The 16,990-nt window shown below is 37.6% G+C and overlaps 1 protein-coding gene across 1 annotated transcript in view; it reads left to right on the top strand.

Moving 5' to 3' along the window:
• Positions 1–11,763, top strand: part of LOC142985086 (unextended protein-like) — a 46,963-nt gene extending 35,200 nt beyond the window's left edge. The window contains exons 14-15 of the mRNA XM_076133040.1: positions 2,160–2,222; positions 4,969–11,763. Of these exons, the coding sequence (XP_075989155.1) occupies positions 2,160–2,222; positions 4,969–5,082 (177 nt within the window). The 3' untranslated portion in view covers positions 5,083–11,763. The remainder of the gene's footprint in view (positions 1–2,159; positions 2,223–4,968) is intronic.
• Positions 11,764–16,990: the final 5,227 nt, after the last annotated feature.

The following is a 16,990-nucleotide window of genomic DNA, read 5'->3' as shown; positions in this document are numbered from 1 at the left end:
CGGACACGTCCCTGGTGTCCCTGCACGCGGTGTCTCCGGGGCTGTCTCCGCTGTCTCCGGCGGAGTGCGAGCGCAGGGAGGACGGCCACGAGCTCGTGCTGCTGCAGCTCGCCAAGATCATACACTTGCTGGAGACGAGGCGCGACTGACGCACCACACCACTTAGAACACGGTTTATACGCAGTTATGTCACTTAACTAGGGTCTAGTCTGATTATGAGAGGAATTTAGTAGATTTGCTAGGGTCTTCTCTCAGTTTGGGGTGAGTTCAGACCCTAGACAAGGGTCTTAGCTCAGTTTGAGAGCAACTAAGTACATTCGCTAGGGTGTTCTCTCAGTTTGGGAGTCATTAAGACACTTATCTAGGGTCTACCCTCAAAACGAGAGCATTAAAGACACTCGGCTGGGGTCTCATCTCCGATTGGTAGTAGCTAGATAGCTTGGCTAGGGTCTACTCCCAAAACGAGAGCATTTAAGACACTTAGCTGGGGTCTCCTCTTACTTTGAGAGCAGTAAAGACACTCATCTAGGGTGTTGTGTGTACGCGAGCTATAAGACGACGTTCCACACGGACACGTCCCTGGTGTCCCTGCACGCGGTGTCTCCGGGGCTGTCTCCGCTGTCTCCGGCGGAGTGCGAGCGCAGGGAGGACGGCCACGAGCTCGTGCTGCTGCAGCTCGCCAAGATTATACACTTGCTGGAGACGAGGCGCGACTGACGCACCACACTACTTAGAACACGGTTTATACGTGTTTATGTCACTTAACTAGGGTCTACTCTCATAATGAGAGGATTTTAGACCCTAGACAAGGGTCTTAGCTCAGTTTGAGAGCATTTAAGACACTTAGCTGGGGTCTTCTCTCAATTTGAGAGTAATTACGACACTAAGCTAGGGTCTACTCCCAAAACGAGAGCATTTAAGACACTTAGCTGGGGTCTCTTCTTAGTTTGAAGACAAAAAGACACGTGTCTAGGGTCTATCCTCACTACGAGAGCAGTAAAGACACTCATCTAGGGTGTTGTACGCGAGCTATAAGACGACGTTCACACGGACACGTCTCTGGTGTCCCTGCACGCGGTGTCTCCGGGGCTGTCTCCGCTGTCTCCGGCGGAGTGCGAGCGCAGGGAGGACGGCCACGAGCTCGTGCTGCTGCAGCTCGCCAAGATTATACACTTGCTGGAGACGAGGCGCGACTGACGCACCACGCTACTTAGAACACGGTTTATATGTATTTGTGATACTGAGCTAGGGTCTACTCTTAGTTTGAGAGGATTTTAGACCCTAGGCAAGGGTCTTGGCTCAGTTTGAGAGCAACTTAGTAGATTCGCTAGGGTCCACTTTCAATTTGGGAGTAATTAAGACACTTAGTTAGGGTCTACACTCAAAACGAGAGCATTAAAGACACTTATATAGGATCCCATCTCAGTTTGAGACGAAAACAAGAGTTTTTCACCTAGTTTTCGAGGATTTAGACCCTACACTCCCTTTTGTATCTCAATTTGAATGTAATTTAGATTGATTAGCTAGGGTCTTCTCTCAATTTGAGATGAATTCAGACCTATGTCTAGGGTCTTCTCTCAAATTGGGGGTCATTAAGACACTAAGCTAGGGTCTCATTTCCGATTGATAGTAGCTAGATAGCTTGGCTAGGGTCTACTCTCAAAACGAGAGCATTGAGACTAGGCGCGACTGATACACGAGTCAGCTCTCCCTGTTAGAGTCATTTATCTCAATTTTCCAGGGTCTTATCAGCTCCGGCTGGGACGCGGAGTATCCAATTGGAGGTACCGCGTCCTGGCCACATTATGGTGACTGTTGAAGGAACACCGTCAGGTTTTTAGTCGGTATGCCCTATAAAGCCGGAACGTCTAGCCGGCGGGAGAGCCCGACAGACCCCCGCTTCCTCCCTGGAGCGGGATATGTAGTAATGCATTTTCCTGACGAAAAAAAAAATCAGCTAGAACGAGAATTTTATTGCTATTTCGGGTCCCATCTTAGTTTGAAACTCTTTCAGTGAGCTCGTGAGGTACCCAAATATCGAGCTTTTTTGTGTAGAGAAAAGATTTTATTACAAGTTCATACATACTATAATGCGAAAAGACTTTTTCCCCGACCTGATATATATTTTTAAGATTTCTCATAATATTTATCTTTTACAGTTATTGCAATCGGTGGACGAAGATATAAGTATAAGCGGTGAACACAAAACTCCATCGAGACAGGTAAATAAATAATCAAATATATTACAACCCAGGTAACTGTGTTGTGGAGGTCTGATAGACAGTCGCTGCATGTACAATACTGGTATTCAGCTGCATCCGGTGAGACTGGAAGCCGACTCCAACATAGTTGGAAGAAAGACTGAAGATTTGCCCTCTTATTTATACAAATATATGAAGTTATAAAGAGTTTTGTTTCTTTCACTCCTTAGCGAAATGAAAAAGAGAAAACATAGTTAGTTATTTAACTAAAATAGGTTTATAGTGTGTTTATGAATAAGAGGGGTAGTTTATAACCTGATTTAACATATAAGATACTTTTCACCTCCAGAAATATTTCCACACATATAAAGTCCTTGTTTTTTTTTTACGAAATATATGTATGTATGTATGTATGTTTATTATTCCTTTCCCCTAGGATTCAGACGATGAAACCCGATCAGCATGATTCTCTGATGACATAGAGCCACCACATTAGTATATAACATTGTATCTATGTATGTATGTGTGTTACATTTATTTTCTGTTTTCACCCACTTATTTTCTTTATTAATGGCTATTTTCATAGTTCTAAATAAGTATTGGATAGCTCATGAGATGCAATTTTGACTGGTAAATGAAAATTAAAACTTTTCTGTACTTAAGACAACTTTTCAGACTTTTACTAATGATAGTCATTACAATTGGGTAGTCGACTACCAGTCAAAATATCAGCTACTCTTTATAAAATGTCAAAAATACATTATTGTATAGAAGAACGACATAATGACGTCACAGTGTCTTATTTTCGTCGGTATCAAATGAGTGTCTAATAGAATATTTCAGTCTACAATAATTACAATTTCAACTAATTACGAAAAAATTACATAGCGTGAGCCTTTTAGATCAACCTTTTACGAGTACAAGTTTAATAATTTTTCATTAACCCAGTCAACTACCCAATTACTGAAATTTACTGAATTTACCACTAGTTCGGAAAGTGTACAGCCTTATGAAAAGAGCTAGCAACAAACTCACACACACTCTTTTTCAATCGCCAAAATATTTACAATAAGGTTGATACAATAATTGATCATGCGAGGCGCTGCCAACAATCAGCGATATAGACTAAACGCCGCATAAGTTTATCTAGGCTGTCATATTATCCATTGGATAGGTTATCTATCACTTATTTATAACCTGCGAAACTGGCCATTAAAGTGTCGATTTTGTTATATAAATAGCAAAATAGCATAACACGTATAATTGTTCCGAGTGATGTGTTATAACGGTGAACTCATTACGGGAGGAGACCCTTGCCCAGCAGTGGGACAGTAATGGGTTAAATTTATTTCTGTTCTTATAAATTCGTTTTCCCGAACTACAAAATCGACACTTTTTATTTTATTATATTTATATATTAATCATATTAATGCACTTTTGTGTTTTATTCTACACGATATTTAATACTAAACATGGGTCTTTACAAACGTTTGTAATACTTTTAACTAACAATATTATTTATAAACGTTGTGTAAGCTGTGATTAGTTATACAGTGTTTTGTCTTCACTCATATACAGTTACAACATTGATTGTAAGTGACAAAACACCGTATAAATAATCACAGCTTACACCACGTTGTATAATAACACAGTAAACTTATATTTATTATACTACCACTTCCTTAACACACTCATTTGTCTCCACTTTATCAAAAGCGTCAATAATTCTGTCTTTTAATATCTTCACTAGGGTTGCCATCCGTCCGGGTTTCCCCGGATTTGTCCTAGTTTAGAGGGCATCCGGGGAGCGTCCGGGGAAGGTTTCATTTGTAGACTGGGTTTTAAAAAATTAATAAATAAAAAAAATTTGGGCTGCCCGCGAGACACGCACTATGCTCGCACACCACGATCAACCGACGAACCAAGTATATTCACCGTTCCCCCACTCCTCTTGTCGCGGTTGCTCTTCTTGTTGACATGTCCGGCTTTCGGACTCTAAAATCCGAGGTTTTCACGCGTCTTATCCGGTTTTCCAAATTTTAAAGATGGCAACCCTAATCTTCACAGACTTTTTCATATTCAGTGTCAAATATACGATTTTTATGACATTCCATGAAGAATAACAATGGTTAAGAAATGGCCCAACACACGGGTCAAGGAAATAGAGTTTAGTATAGCAAGTATTTTTTCTTAAATTGTGTAAAAAAAGTTCTCAATTCGTCTGTGTTTCATGATTGTTACCTCATAACTTATTGTTGGATAAACCGATTTTGCTGTAAATTGTTTTGACTTGAGACGCTATCCACGTCGCTACGATCGTCACCAAAATACGCTTTCTTTACTTCATAACACGCAGAGAACGAAATTTCGGTTAACGCGTAAAAAATTTGTAAAAAGGATTCGATTCCCAGGTCGGACATAGAGCCCTGTCTCACTAGGACGCCGTGGCGACGTCGTTGGTTACGTATCCAAGCAGTTAATATTGAAATGTCACGTTGTCACATCGTCGCCACGTGAGTTACGTGACATACATTTCAGTATTAACTGCTTGGATACGTAGCGACGCCGCCATGGCGTCCTAGTGAGGCAAGGCTCATATTGTTAATGGTGTCATTCGGTATATTGTAATAGGCTCGTTTATTACATGGGACTAAAATTGTTAGCGGCGAAACGTCGTTGCATTTGTACTCGCCGCCTACAGCTTCGAATTTACAGACGTGATAATATTATGTATGTATGTATGTAAACAATTTTTTTTCCCCCCCAGGTATCCCCCCACCCGCCAGTATCAGCGTCTCCCCACACACGTTCTTCCTTCTCTCGGACCGAGCGCAACGGCGACCTCTACCGCGCGGACGAACAGGAGAAACTACTGAAATAACACAACGCCACCCTCGCCGTGCCCGTCAGTTATATCTGAGCACGGCTTCGTCATCTCGGCTCGAGAGGAAATGCTCTCGGCTTGAGAGAAAATGCTCTCGACTTGTGAGAAAGTTCTCTCGGTTTGAGAGAAAATTCTCTCGACGTGAGATGAGTTACTTAATACTCGGTTTAAGGTTAAATTACGATTACTACACATATATTCGGTTCGACAGTATTTTTCCCGAACATTTACCTACATAATAATATATTCAGATTTACGCGTCCAGGGAGGCTATCATCTCAGTTGACAACTATTTGAAAGTCACTATGCTGTACATTTTCCTTCTTAGATTACAGTAATTAACACGTTACGTCAATCAGCAATGTACTGAATAGTGACCATCAATTTGACGTACACTAGTTATCACCTGAGATACGTGATACAAATAATGACCAGAATATGTGTGTAGCAAGAGTCTTGCTAAATCTTGTTGCAAGACTTAGCAAGATACAAGAATTGTATTCGGCTTGAGATGTTTTCTTTTCAGTGTTTAAACTCAGTATGAGAGGAAATAAACTGGTTAAAACAATTTCTCTCGGCGTGAGAGTAGTTACTCTCAGTATGAGATGATTGTGTTTTGAACAAAAATGTATATATAAGTACTAAAATAGATTTTAATAGAAATAAAAATGTTTTACTGTTGGTTAAAGGTCTCATCTCAATTTGAGAGTAGAATTTTGATCAGCAATCAAACATTAAAAAATGGTCTACAGATTCTTTAAAATATTAATTTAATATTTTGTTTCAAAGGGTATTTGACTGTAAAAAATTAGTCTCTCTCAATAAAATAAAAATTACTTTTCACTACGGACATCAAATCTAAAAAGAGACAAATTTAACCCGTTATTGTCCCACTGCTGGGCAAGTCTTTTCGCATTATAGTATGTATGAACTTGTAATAAAATCTTTTCTCTACACAAAAAAGCTCGATAGTTAGGTACCTCACGAGCTCACTGAAAGAAACCTAATGAACCGTGTACTCATTTGTGATTCTTGAAGCCAAAGAGATTTTATTACAAGTTCATACATACTATAATGCGAAAAGACTTTTTCCCCGACTGAAATATTATAAATTTTAATTTATTTGTTAAATACCCTTATATTATTAATTTTAATAGAAAAGGATCAAGAAAACAGTATTACTATAATATTGTATTATATTTTAAATATTAAATAAATAATTATTTATGTACATTTTACTTTGTAGTCAATTCGATTCTCGGGTAAGAGAAAAGTCATACTTAGTTACTTATCATGTCAAGATTATAATGTCTCAAATTCGATTTCCAGGTTAAGCCTTTTTTTATGTCATGAATAATTAATTTTATTTCAGAATTTTGGTCCGGAATTCGATTTTCGAGTCAGTCATAGAAATAGTAAATTTTGTTTCAGAATTTTGTTCCAGATTCGATTCTCGAGTCAGTCATTAAAAAAAAATTTTGTTATTTTTGTTCGCGATTCGATTTTCGGGTCAGTCATATTTTATTTATAAATAGATAATTCTAGCAAGAAACTGTCCGAGATTCGAACCCAGTGTATAGCTAACCGGAGTTTTAAAATGTGCCTGGCTAACTTAAAAATACCCCATTTAACTATATTTAGTAATACAGGCCTATTTAGTACTTAAATAGTAATAAAAATAATATTCTTATTGTGCGTACAGATTCACCTTATTTATCCATACTTCCATACTAATATTATAAAGCTGAAGAGTTTGTTTGTTTGAACGCGCTAATCTCAGGAACTACTGGTCCGATTTGAGAAATTCTTTCAGTGTTAGATAGCCCATTTATCAAGGCTATAGGCTATATATCATCACGCTACGACTAATAGGAGCAGAGTACCAGTAAAAAATGTTACAAAAACGGGGAAATCTGTACGCACTATAATTTCAATTATATGAAAATAACTTAAAATTCTACCAATCCCTTAATTATTTTATTTATTTTACGCATTGTATAATAAAACTGCCTAATGTACTATTAAAATGTATATTTGCTTTCTCCTATAAAATAAAAAATATTTTAATGTATAAAAATGTATACAAAAGCAATATTTATTTAAAATGTATTTAATATTATATAGGAATTAACGTAAAAATATATGAATTTAACCCATTACTGTCCCACTGCTGGGCAAGGGTCTCCTCCCGTAATGAGGAAGGGGTTAGGCCTTGAGTCCACCACGCTGACCAAGTGCGGGTTGGGGACTTTGCATACCTTCAAGAACTGTTCTAAACAACTCTCAGACATGCAAGGTTGCATCACGATGTTTTCCTTCACCATTATAACAAGTGATCATTATTTCTTATACACACATCACTTGGAAAAGTTATTGGTGTGTTGCCTCGGGTACGAACCGTCGACCCCAGGGTATCATTGTAAAACCACATCTATACTAATATTATAAAATTGTACAGTTTGTTTGAACGCGCTTATCTCAGGAACTGTTGATGCGAATTGAAAAATTATTTTACTGTTAGATAGCCGGTTTATTGAGGAAGGCTATAGGCTATATAACATCACGCTACAAAAATTAGGAGCGGAGTAGCAACGAAAAATGTTTCAAAAACGGGGAAAATTATGACCCACTAGCTGACCCGCGCAACTTTGCTTGCGTCACATAGGAGACAATGGGTCATAATTTTCCCCGTTTTTGTCTTTTTTTTAATGGTTCTCTGCCCCTATTGGTCATAGCGTGATGATATATAGCCTATAGTCTTCCTCGATAAACGGACTATCTAACACTGAAATAATTTTTGAAATCGGACCAGTAGCTCCTGAGATTAGCGCGTTCAAACAAACAAACTCTTCAGCTTTATAATATTAGTATAGATATAGATTCTCGCTTATGTGACGCAAGCGAAGTTGCCCTGGTCAGGTGTTAATTAATAATTCTGTGTACTTTTTAATTAAAATAGCTACATTAAACAGGCCACCATGCCTAAGAAGTTACATGCTCCCCAAAAGGCTTCTTTCTAGGGCCTCGCCTTCAATATTAGGTCTCCTTCAAGGCATTGTTGTGGAACCTCACAAATGTCATTAGGTGTTCTCCAAGGTACTCTACTGGGTCTACAAATGAAATATTAATTATGATTTAAATATTGATAGATTTTCGTGTTAATTCCCGTATAATATTAAATATAAATACAAAGCGAAAGTTTAAACTAATCTTAAAGCCGAATAAATATAATATAGTTATTAATAGAGAGCTGTAAATATCCATGTGATATATTAGATCTGATGTCTTATGTGACCGACGGATGCGACGTAGCGCGACTCACCCCCGGTTTCTGAGGTACATTTAGCGGTAGTTTATTTATTCAATTGCGTTTTTATTGTTCCGTACCCAAAGGGTGAAACGGGTCCCTATTACTAAGCCTTCGCTGTCTGTCTGTCTCCAGACTGTATCTCATAAACCGTGATAGTTAGAAAGCTGAAATTTCACAAATTATATATAGCGTTTAAACTCATATAAAATAAACCGTGCGAGTTGGACTTACGCACGAAGGTACTATCATCAATTATAGAATCATAATCAATAATTATTTATATTGAGCAAAAAATTTGAAATAAGACATCTTTTATTACCTTACCCCCGGTTTCTGTGTACATTTAGCGGTAGTTTATCTATTCAATAGCGTGTCAACTCATATAAAAAAAACCGGCCAAGTGCGAGTTGGACTCACGCTATATACTATCATCTGTAATAGAAACATTAATTATTCATATTGAGCAACAAAATACGAAAAGATTTCGTTTATTGTATGGGGACCGACCTTACCCCCGATTTCTGAGTACACTTAACGGTAGTTTATCTATTCAATAGCGTTTCTTTATATGAGTTTTAATAGATTGAATAGATAAACTACCGCTAAATGTACTTCAGAAACCGGGTGTTAATTATTTATTTTTTTGTATTTGTTGTACCGGCAACGGAAATATATAATTTGTGAAAATTTCAGCTTTCTAGCTATCATGGTTTATGAGATACAGCCTGGAGACAGACAGACAGCGGAAGCTTAGTAATAGGGTCCCGTTTTACCCCTTGGGCACGAAACCCTAATAAAACAGGATTTAAATAGTAATTATAAACGCTATTGAATAGATAAACTACCGCTAAATGTCCCTCAGAAACCGGGGGCTAGGAACGTGAAATCCTTGTACAAGTCATTTAGCTTTGAGTTTCTAAATATGACTGCCTCCATGGCGCAGTGGTTAAGGTCGCCGTGCTGCTACCATTACGTCGGGAGGTCGTGGGTTCGATTCCCCCACGGAACAATAATTTGTGCGATCCACTACTATACTATCCACAATAGTTGTACTTTGTGTCCGTTGTTTGTATGTTTGTAAAAGTCCCCGCGACACAGGAGCAATTCTTAGTGTGGGAGTTGTTTTAAAAAGACACAAAATTATTTGGCGTTTTATCGTCGCGTTTGTCGTTCCCGTAAGACAATGCTATAGTGTAGGCACCTATAGGAGAATAGGTCGTCTGCACACTCAAGATTAGTCGCGATTAAAAGTCGCATAATGTCTGTAAGACAGCACACGTAATAACTAACACAAAAGGAAGGGGCATGTGGGCGTGGCGTGCCATATGAAGTATGTGCAGCTATACCTACCCTAATACTAACCTAAAAGATGACACTGAAACCACGTAGATACGATTCCGACATAAAGCACAAAGTTTTGCAAAATACGACTCTAATGTCATTGAAATATGGCTGGTCATTTTAATTACAGTCTTCTTCTCATCGTATGGTTAGTGGTCAACCTAGTGTCAAAGTTGTTCAAGCCGCCCGAAGGCCTTTGACATGGCTTAACGACTGTTATCTTAATTGACAACAGCCGGGACCGACTTTTTACGTGCCCTCCGAAGCACGGAGACGCCCTGTTCAAATACCACTATGCGGTCACCCATCTATGGAATGACCGCGCCACGGTTTGCTTAACCCACAGATCGTTTACCGACCGGTGAGCGCAACTGGCTACGGGCGCCTCCTCCTTTAATTACAGTCAACCTAGGTAACACAATTGATAAAAGTTTGCAAAACTAAAATTAACCTTTATCAATTGTGTTGGTTTCATATGAAATAATAATCGAAACTAGTTCTTTCCACTGTCAATGTTACCCAAATGATTCAAAGTTACCCAAATTGACCTTAGTAAAAGTCGTTTATTCCTTTTCATATTTCAGTGTGCGTTTTCATCGGCTGAGTTTGGCGACAGCCATCTTCAATGTTGTTTGTCGTATGGTTAGTGGTCAACCTAGTGTCAAAGTTGTTCAAGCCGCCCGAAGGCTTTTGACATGGCTTAACGGCTGTTATCTTAGTAGACAACAACCGGGACCGACTTTTAACGTGCCCTCCGAAGCACGGAGACGCCCAGTTCAAATACCACTATGCGGTCACCCATCTATGGAATGACCGCGCCAATGGTTGCTTAACCCACAGATCGTTTACCGACCGGTGAGCGCAACTGGCTATGGGCGCCATCTTCAATGAAATAGTATGACATGACCTTTCCTCTTGTGTAAGTTATTTCGTGGTTCGCATACACCGGCTGTCACCTATGTATGCACGTGACGTAAATATTAGGTCGGGGAAAAAGTCTTTTCGCATTATAGTATGTATGAACTTGTAATAAAATCTTTTCTCTACACAAAAAAGCTCGATATTTGGGTACCTCACGAGCTCACTGAAAGAAACCTAATGAACCGTGTACTCATTTGTGATTCTTGAAGGGATTTTATTACAAGTTCATACATACTATAATGCGAAAAGACTTTTCCCCGACCTAATGTGTTCGACACATTCTATACGACTTTTAATCGTATATAATACATATTTTTATTACGTAAAAATGTATAGAGAACGTAATAATTTATAAATTATGAAATAATGCTAAATTATTAATTTAATTTTAATTATAAAACGGTTTTAATAGCCCGTTTGTTGTGCTACTTAGTGTGTGCGATTAGTCGCAGGACTGTAAAACACTTTGATTATCTTTAAATATATCTTCTTCTTATCGTATGGTTAGTGGTCAACCTAGTGTCAAAGTTGTTCAAGCCGCCCGAAGGCCTTTGACATTTCTCGTGCTAAATAACGCTGTTGATCGGAATATAGCAACAAGTCGCTACGTAGAAACTCCTCCTCTAACTGCTTACGTGGCGCAGTGGTTAAGGTCGCCACGACGCTACCATTGCGTCGGGAGGTCGTGGGTTCGATTCCCACACGGAACAATTATTTATGCGATACGCAAATAATTGTTTCGGGTCCGGTTGTACTTTGTGTCCGTTGTTTGTATGTTTGTAAAAGTCCCCGCGACACAAGAGCAATTCTTAGTACGGGAGTTGTTATTTGAAATAAATTTATTTAAAAAAATCTTAAATTATGTACAGTCGTGCGACTAATCGCTATTTTAATTACAATTAGTACCGCATTTATTTATTTGTTTGTGTTGTTATTCGGTAGCATTACCTGCGGTGTAGACTTGCGACATTGCGATTTTTTTGTCGTCGAGTTGTAACGGTACTGCGACAAGTCGTAGAATTTAATTTAATGTTGTTTTTTTATTATGAAATTATGAATCATAAATAAGTACAGTATTTGTTTTTGAATAAATTATGCGAGTGGCATACAAATGAATTTTATTTACCCTAAATTATCAGTCTAGCCTTTCTTCCAACTATGTTGGAGTCGGCTTCCAGTCTCACCGGATGCAGCTGAATATACCAGTGTTTTACATGGAGCGACTGTCTATCTGACCTCCACAACACAGTTACTTTGGCTATAACACGATACCCCTCGGTAAGACTGGTTGTCAAACTTTCAAAACAGTTAGTATTTTTTATTCGTAACTAACGTTGAAATTATTATTATTTACAGACTGAAACATTTTATTAGACACTCATTTCATACCAATGAAAATGTGAAAGTGACGTCACTACACTATCTTTCTATACTAAAATGTGTTTTTGACATTTCATAAAGAGTAGCTGATTTGACTGTTGTCAAATTACCCATATATTTAGTTGCCAGTCGGTCGCTTTGACGGGCACGCGTTATAGCCTTTCCGATCTCCCGTCGCCATATCTATGTGTTTAAAATACCTTTATTTATCTTTAATAGTATAATATAACCAGTCTAAACTCAAGTTAACAGTAGTCAGAAGCTTGAAAGTCTGACAACCAGTCTTACTTAGTATCGTGTTATAACTCAAGTAACTGTGTTGTGGAGGTCTGATAGACAGTCGCTGCATGTAAAGTACTGGTATTCAGCTGCATCCGGTGAGACTGGAAGCCGACTACAACATAGTTGGAAGAAAGACTAGCTTCTAAACGCAGTGTTGTGTTCATCGTTAGTGTTGTGTGTTGAAGTACCCGCAATTTAAAAACAATTTGACAATAGTGAATACTAAATGAGGGTAGGCGTACAAACTCGCGCTACGAGGAGACGACGCTTAGCAGCCACCTCAGTCAGCCCGTGACCAAATACGAAACATTGGACAACAAATAAGGTATTGTAACTTTAAAATTACTTTAAAATTCTGTAGAGGGGCTCATGGTATAGTAACAACAGCTGCAAGGTTCGGTCTCTGAAGTTAAGCTTCGCTTGCCGAAATTGTTCTGTGGATGGGTGACCATAATATACAGATCAAGTTCCTCCGTGTTTCGGAAGGCACGTCATTTGCAAAGATGTTTGTTTTTGATAGTCATTAACAGTAGTCTGACATCTAGTATTACCGAGTACAAATTAATTTAAACTAAATAATTAATTAATGAGGTTTAAGATCCTTAGCTGTTCAGAGTATCATAACGTGCCCGGTATATGGCAATAGACTCGCCCCCTATTACATGGGACAAACATTGTTAATGGCGAAACGTGGGTGTGTATTTTACACCTCTGCCTACACCTTCGGTTACAAGTGTAATCCTACTAATATTATAAATGCGAAAGTTTGTGAGAATGTATGTGTGGATGTTTGTTACTCATTCACGCAAATACTACCGAACCGATTACGATGAAATTTGGTATGTAGGTAGCTGAAGACCCAGAATAACACATAGGCTTTTTATCTCGGAGTTCCCGAGAGATCGGGATTTACACGGGAAGGGTTTCCACGCGGACGAAGTCGCGGGCGGCCTCTAGTTAAAAAATAAAACGAGAAACAAATCTCTACATAATTTATTTAATTTCAAAGGAGATCGGCAGATTTCGTACAGCTTAAAGTTTGTGTTGTTTCGTAACAGAATTTGTACCACTTATTTAGGGGATTAAGTCACCTATTTTTATTTGGGAGTATTATTTTTAGAAGTCCGGATTAATTAGAAAGTATTTGTTTATTTAAATAATAATTTTTGGTCTATGGCTTACATTTGTTAACAAATAAAGAAAAAGAAAATCTCATGAGACGTCACTGTTACTCTGACGTCTACGCATCCGCTAATTTGCTGTTGTTTTGGATTGTGGTTTTGACAGCAACTGAGCAATTTAGCGAACTATCGGGGCTTCTTAAAATGGACATAACGTTTACCTCCCAACTTTTAAAAATATAATAATTTTAAAATAAGCTTGTCTATCATATTAGCTACCAATTTAAACAAGAAGTAAACCTAAACATGACATTTCATAAGCTGTACGAATTCTTCATACAAACCTGCCGTTCGCCTTTCTAATTTACATAACTTTGCACTATTTCTGTTATTTTAAATATGAATTAAGATTACAAAATCAATAGGTATATAATTTTTATTTTGTCTTCCTATCGTATGGTTAGTGGTCAACCTAGCGTCAAAGTTGATCAGCCGTCTGATCGGGTCTTAACAACTTTGACACTAGGTTGACCACTAACCATACGATAAGAAAAAGCAAAAGTATGATACTGTCAAAATTTAATCAGATAAACTATGTAATACTTATTCAAAGAGACAGGAGCTTAAACGTTAAAACTATTTATTTATTTACATATTAATATTGTATGTAATTTATTTTAAATTACTGTACCTTATTTAATGATAGACTAATGACTATAGTTTCATTATTATGCAGAAACTAATATCTTACGCGCCGTGTAATTTGATGTGTCTGAATATAGCAACAAGTCACCGTGTAGAACGCGAAACATAAATACAGTAGACGTATAAGGAGTGCGTGTGACGGAGACGTAACAACGACCTGCTTTCGTACCGTTAATTTTCGCATAGCCTGTTGCTACATTCAGACATATAAAGTTACATGACGCGTACTATAATTACACATAGAGTATGCATATATCGCAATAATAATACGATAGTGGAGTAACTCAAAATACATTGACACAACTTCAACTAGACTTAACACTATAACCATACTATTTTTTTATTTAATTGTAACAAAATAATCCATACTAATATTATAAATGCGAAAGTAACTCTGTCTGTCTGTCTGTCTGTCTGTCTGTCTGTCTGTCTGCTACTCAATCACGCCTAAACTACTGAACCAATTTGCATGAAAGGCGAACGGCAGGTTTGTATGAAGAATTGGTACAGCTTATAAAATGTAATGTTTAGGTTTACTTTTTGTTTAAATTGGAAGCTAATATGATAGACAAGCTTATTTTAAAATTATTATATTTTTAAAAGTTGGGAGGTAAAAGTTATGGCCATTTTAAGAAGCCCCGATAGTTCGCTAAATTGCTCAGATGCTGTCAAAACCACAATCCAAAACAACAGCAAATTGGCGGATGCGTAGACGTCAGAGTAACAGTGACGTCTCATGAGATTTTCTTTTTCTTTATTTGTCAACAAATATAAGCCATAGACCAAAAATTATTATTTAATTAAACAAATACTTTCTAATTAATCCGGACTTCTAAAAATAATACTCCCAAATAAAAATAGGTGACTTAGTCCCCTTAACACGTTCCCTGCCCGCGACGCGTATGTGCGTTCTACAAAACGCACATACGCGTCAGGGGCAGCGAACGTGTTAATAAGTGGTACAAATTCTGTTACGAAACAACACAAACTTTAAGCTGTACGAAATCTGCCGATCTCCTTTGGTATGGAGATATTTTGATACCCGAGAAAGGACATTTTTACCCCGGGAAAATGACGCATTCCCCGAGAAAATTCAGGTGGCGAATTCAGTTGCGAATAATCAATATTATAATGACATTAAAATAACAAAATTTCGTTGTCATGGCAACTGTTTTAATTGCGGATATGCCATAGCGCGACTTCGTTATATTAGGAGAATTTAAATAATTTTGATATATTTTTCGTGAAAAAAAGGCATTCATCACGCTACGACCAATAGGAGCAGAGTAACAGTAAAAAGTGTTATAAAAACGTGGAAAATTCTGACCCATTCTCTCTTATGTGACGCAAGCGAAGTTGCGCGGGTCAGCTAGTCTCTTCTATTTCATTTTTTAAACAAAAAGAGTATATAATTATTTTGTACTCATAATAGGGAGTATAAAAATCAAGTTATTCGTCGATTCTGAAAATAGCATTTTAAATTAATTTTGAGTCATTTTACAGATTATTGTATTATTAGTGCGCTATGTGAAACTCATCATGAAATATTATTCTTATGTGTTAAATGCGACGATATTTTATTGAATATGTATTTAAAATATAGTAGGGTAGGCAGAGACTAGAGAACGCTATGGTAACATCCTTTGGTCTCTGCCTACCTCTATGGGAAAAAGACGTGATTATGTACGTATGTGTGTATTAAATATTAAACATGTTGACAAATTAATCTATCGATTAGTTATTCATTAAATATGTATTTGAGTATGACTGTAGGAACAATATAAAAACACGTTAGTTTCTATGTATATTATATTCTCTAAATTGTTTTAACTGAGCACAAATTATCTATGAAAATGAAAGAAAAACATAGCTTTTCACACTTTACATTACTTAATGATGGCCTCCGTGGCGCAGTGGTTATTCTTAATAGTAGTCCGGAGTTTGGTAACGTGCCCAGTATATAACGATAGACTTGCCCTTTATTACATGGGACTAACATTGTTAATAGTGAAACGTGGGTGTATTTCATACACATTTGCCGATTGCGATGCAGGTGTAATGAATCCCAGTATTTCAAAAACCAGTCTACAATTTCGTGATATTATGTATGTATGAACTATATTGTATTGAAACCTGTGTATTATCAACTATTATCTATACTAATATTATAAAGCTGAAGAGTTTGTTTGTTTGTTTGTTTGAACGCGCTAATCTCAGGAACTACTGGTCCGATTTGAAAAATTATTTCAGTGTTAGAAAGCCCATTTATCGAGGAAGGTTATAGGCTAATATCATCACGCTATGACCAATAGGAACAGAGTACCAGTAAAAAATGTTACAAAAACGGGGAAAATTTTGACACATTCTCTCTTATGTGACGCAAGCGAAGTTGCGCGGGTCAGCTAGTAACAATATATATCTGTGAATGGTACATGTAATGACTATATATGAGTATGTATGGCTATGTATGGTGATGTGTGTAGTGTATGAACGCCGGCTCCGCCGGGAGGGGGTCGCGTTATGGGGGCGTCATGCTGCCACCATACTCAGGGGATGCACCACGACCTGGGAACATACAACATACATTTTATTAATATTTTTAGAATTTCGGTACATTTTCAGTAACTTACCCAGTTGTTTTTAAGGAATTTGAAAAAAAAACTAAAATTTTCATACTCAAAAATGCATTAAATAATGATGTGTACGAAACGCATGCTTACTTGCTTATCTCATAAAGTAAAATGCGTAGACCGTTTCTCTGTTACAGAGCGACTGATTGATTTTAATGGAAACTCCGTGGCGCAGTGGGTTCGATCCTCACACTAAGCAAATATTTGTGTGATCC

The sequence above is a fragment of the Anticarsia gemmatalis genome, chromosome 29, assembly GCF_050436995.1.
Source record: "Anticarsia gemmatalis isolate Benzon Research Colony breed Stoneville strain chromosome 29, ilAntGemm2 primary, whole genome shotgun sequence".
In the NCBI taxonomy this organism is placed as follows: Eukaryota; Metazoa; Arthropoda; class Insecta; order Lepidoptera; family Erebidae; genus Anticarsia; species Anticarsia gemmatalis.
The sequence above is the reverse complement of the archived record's forward strand: the minus strand, read 5'-3'. Positions and strand labels throughout refer to the sequence as shown.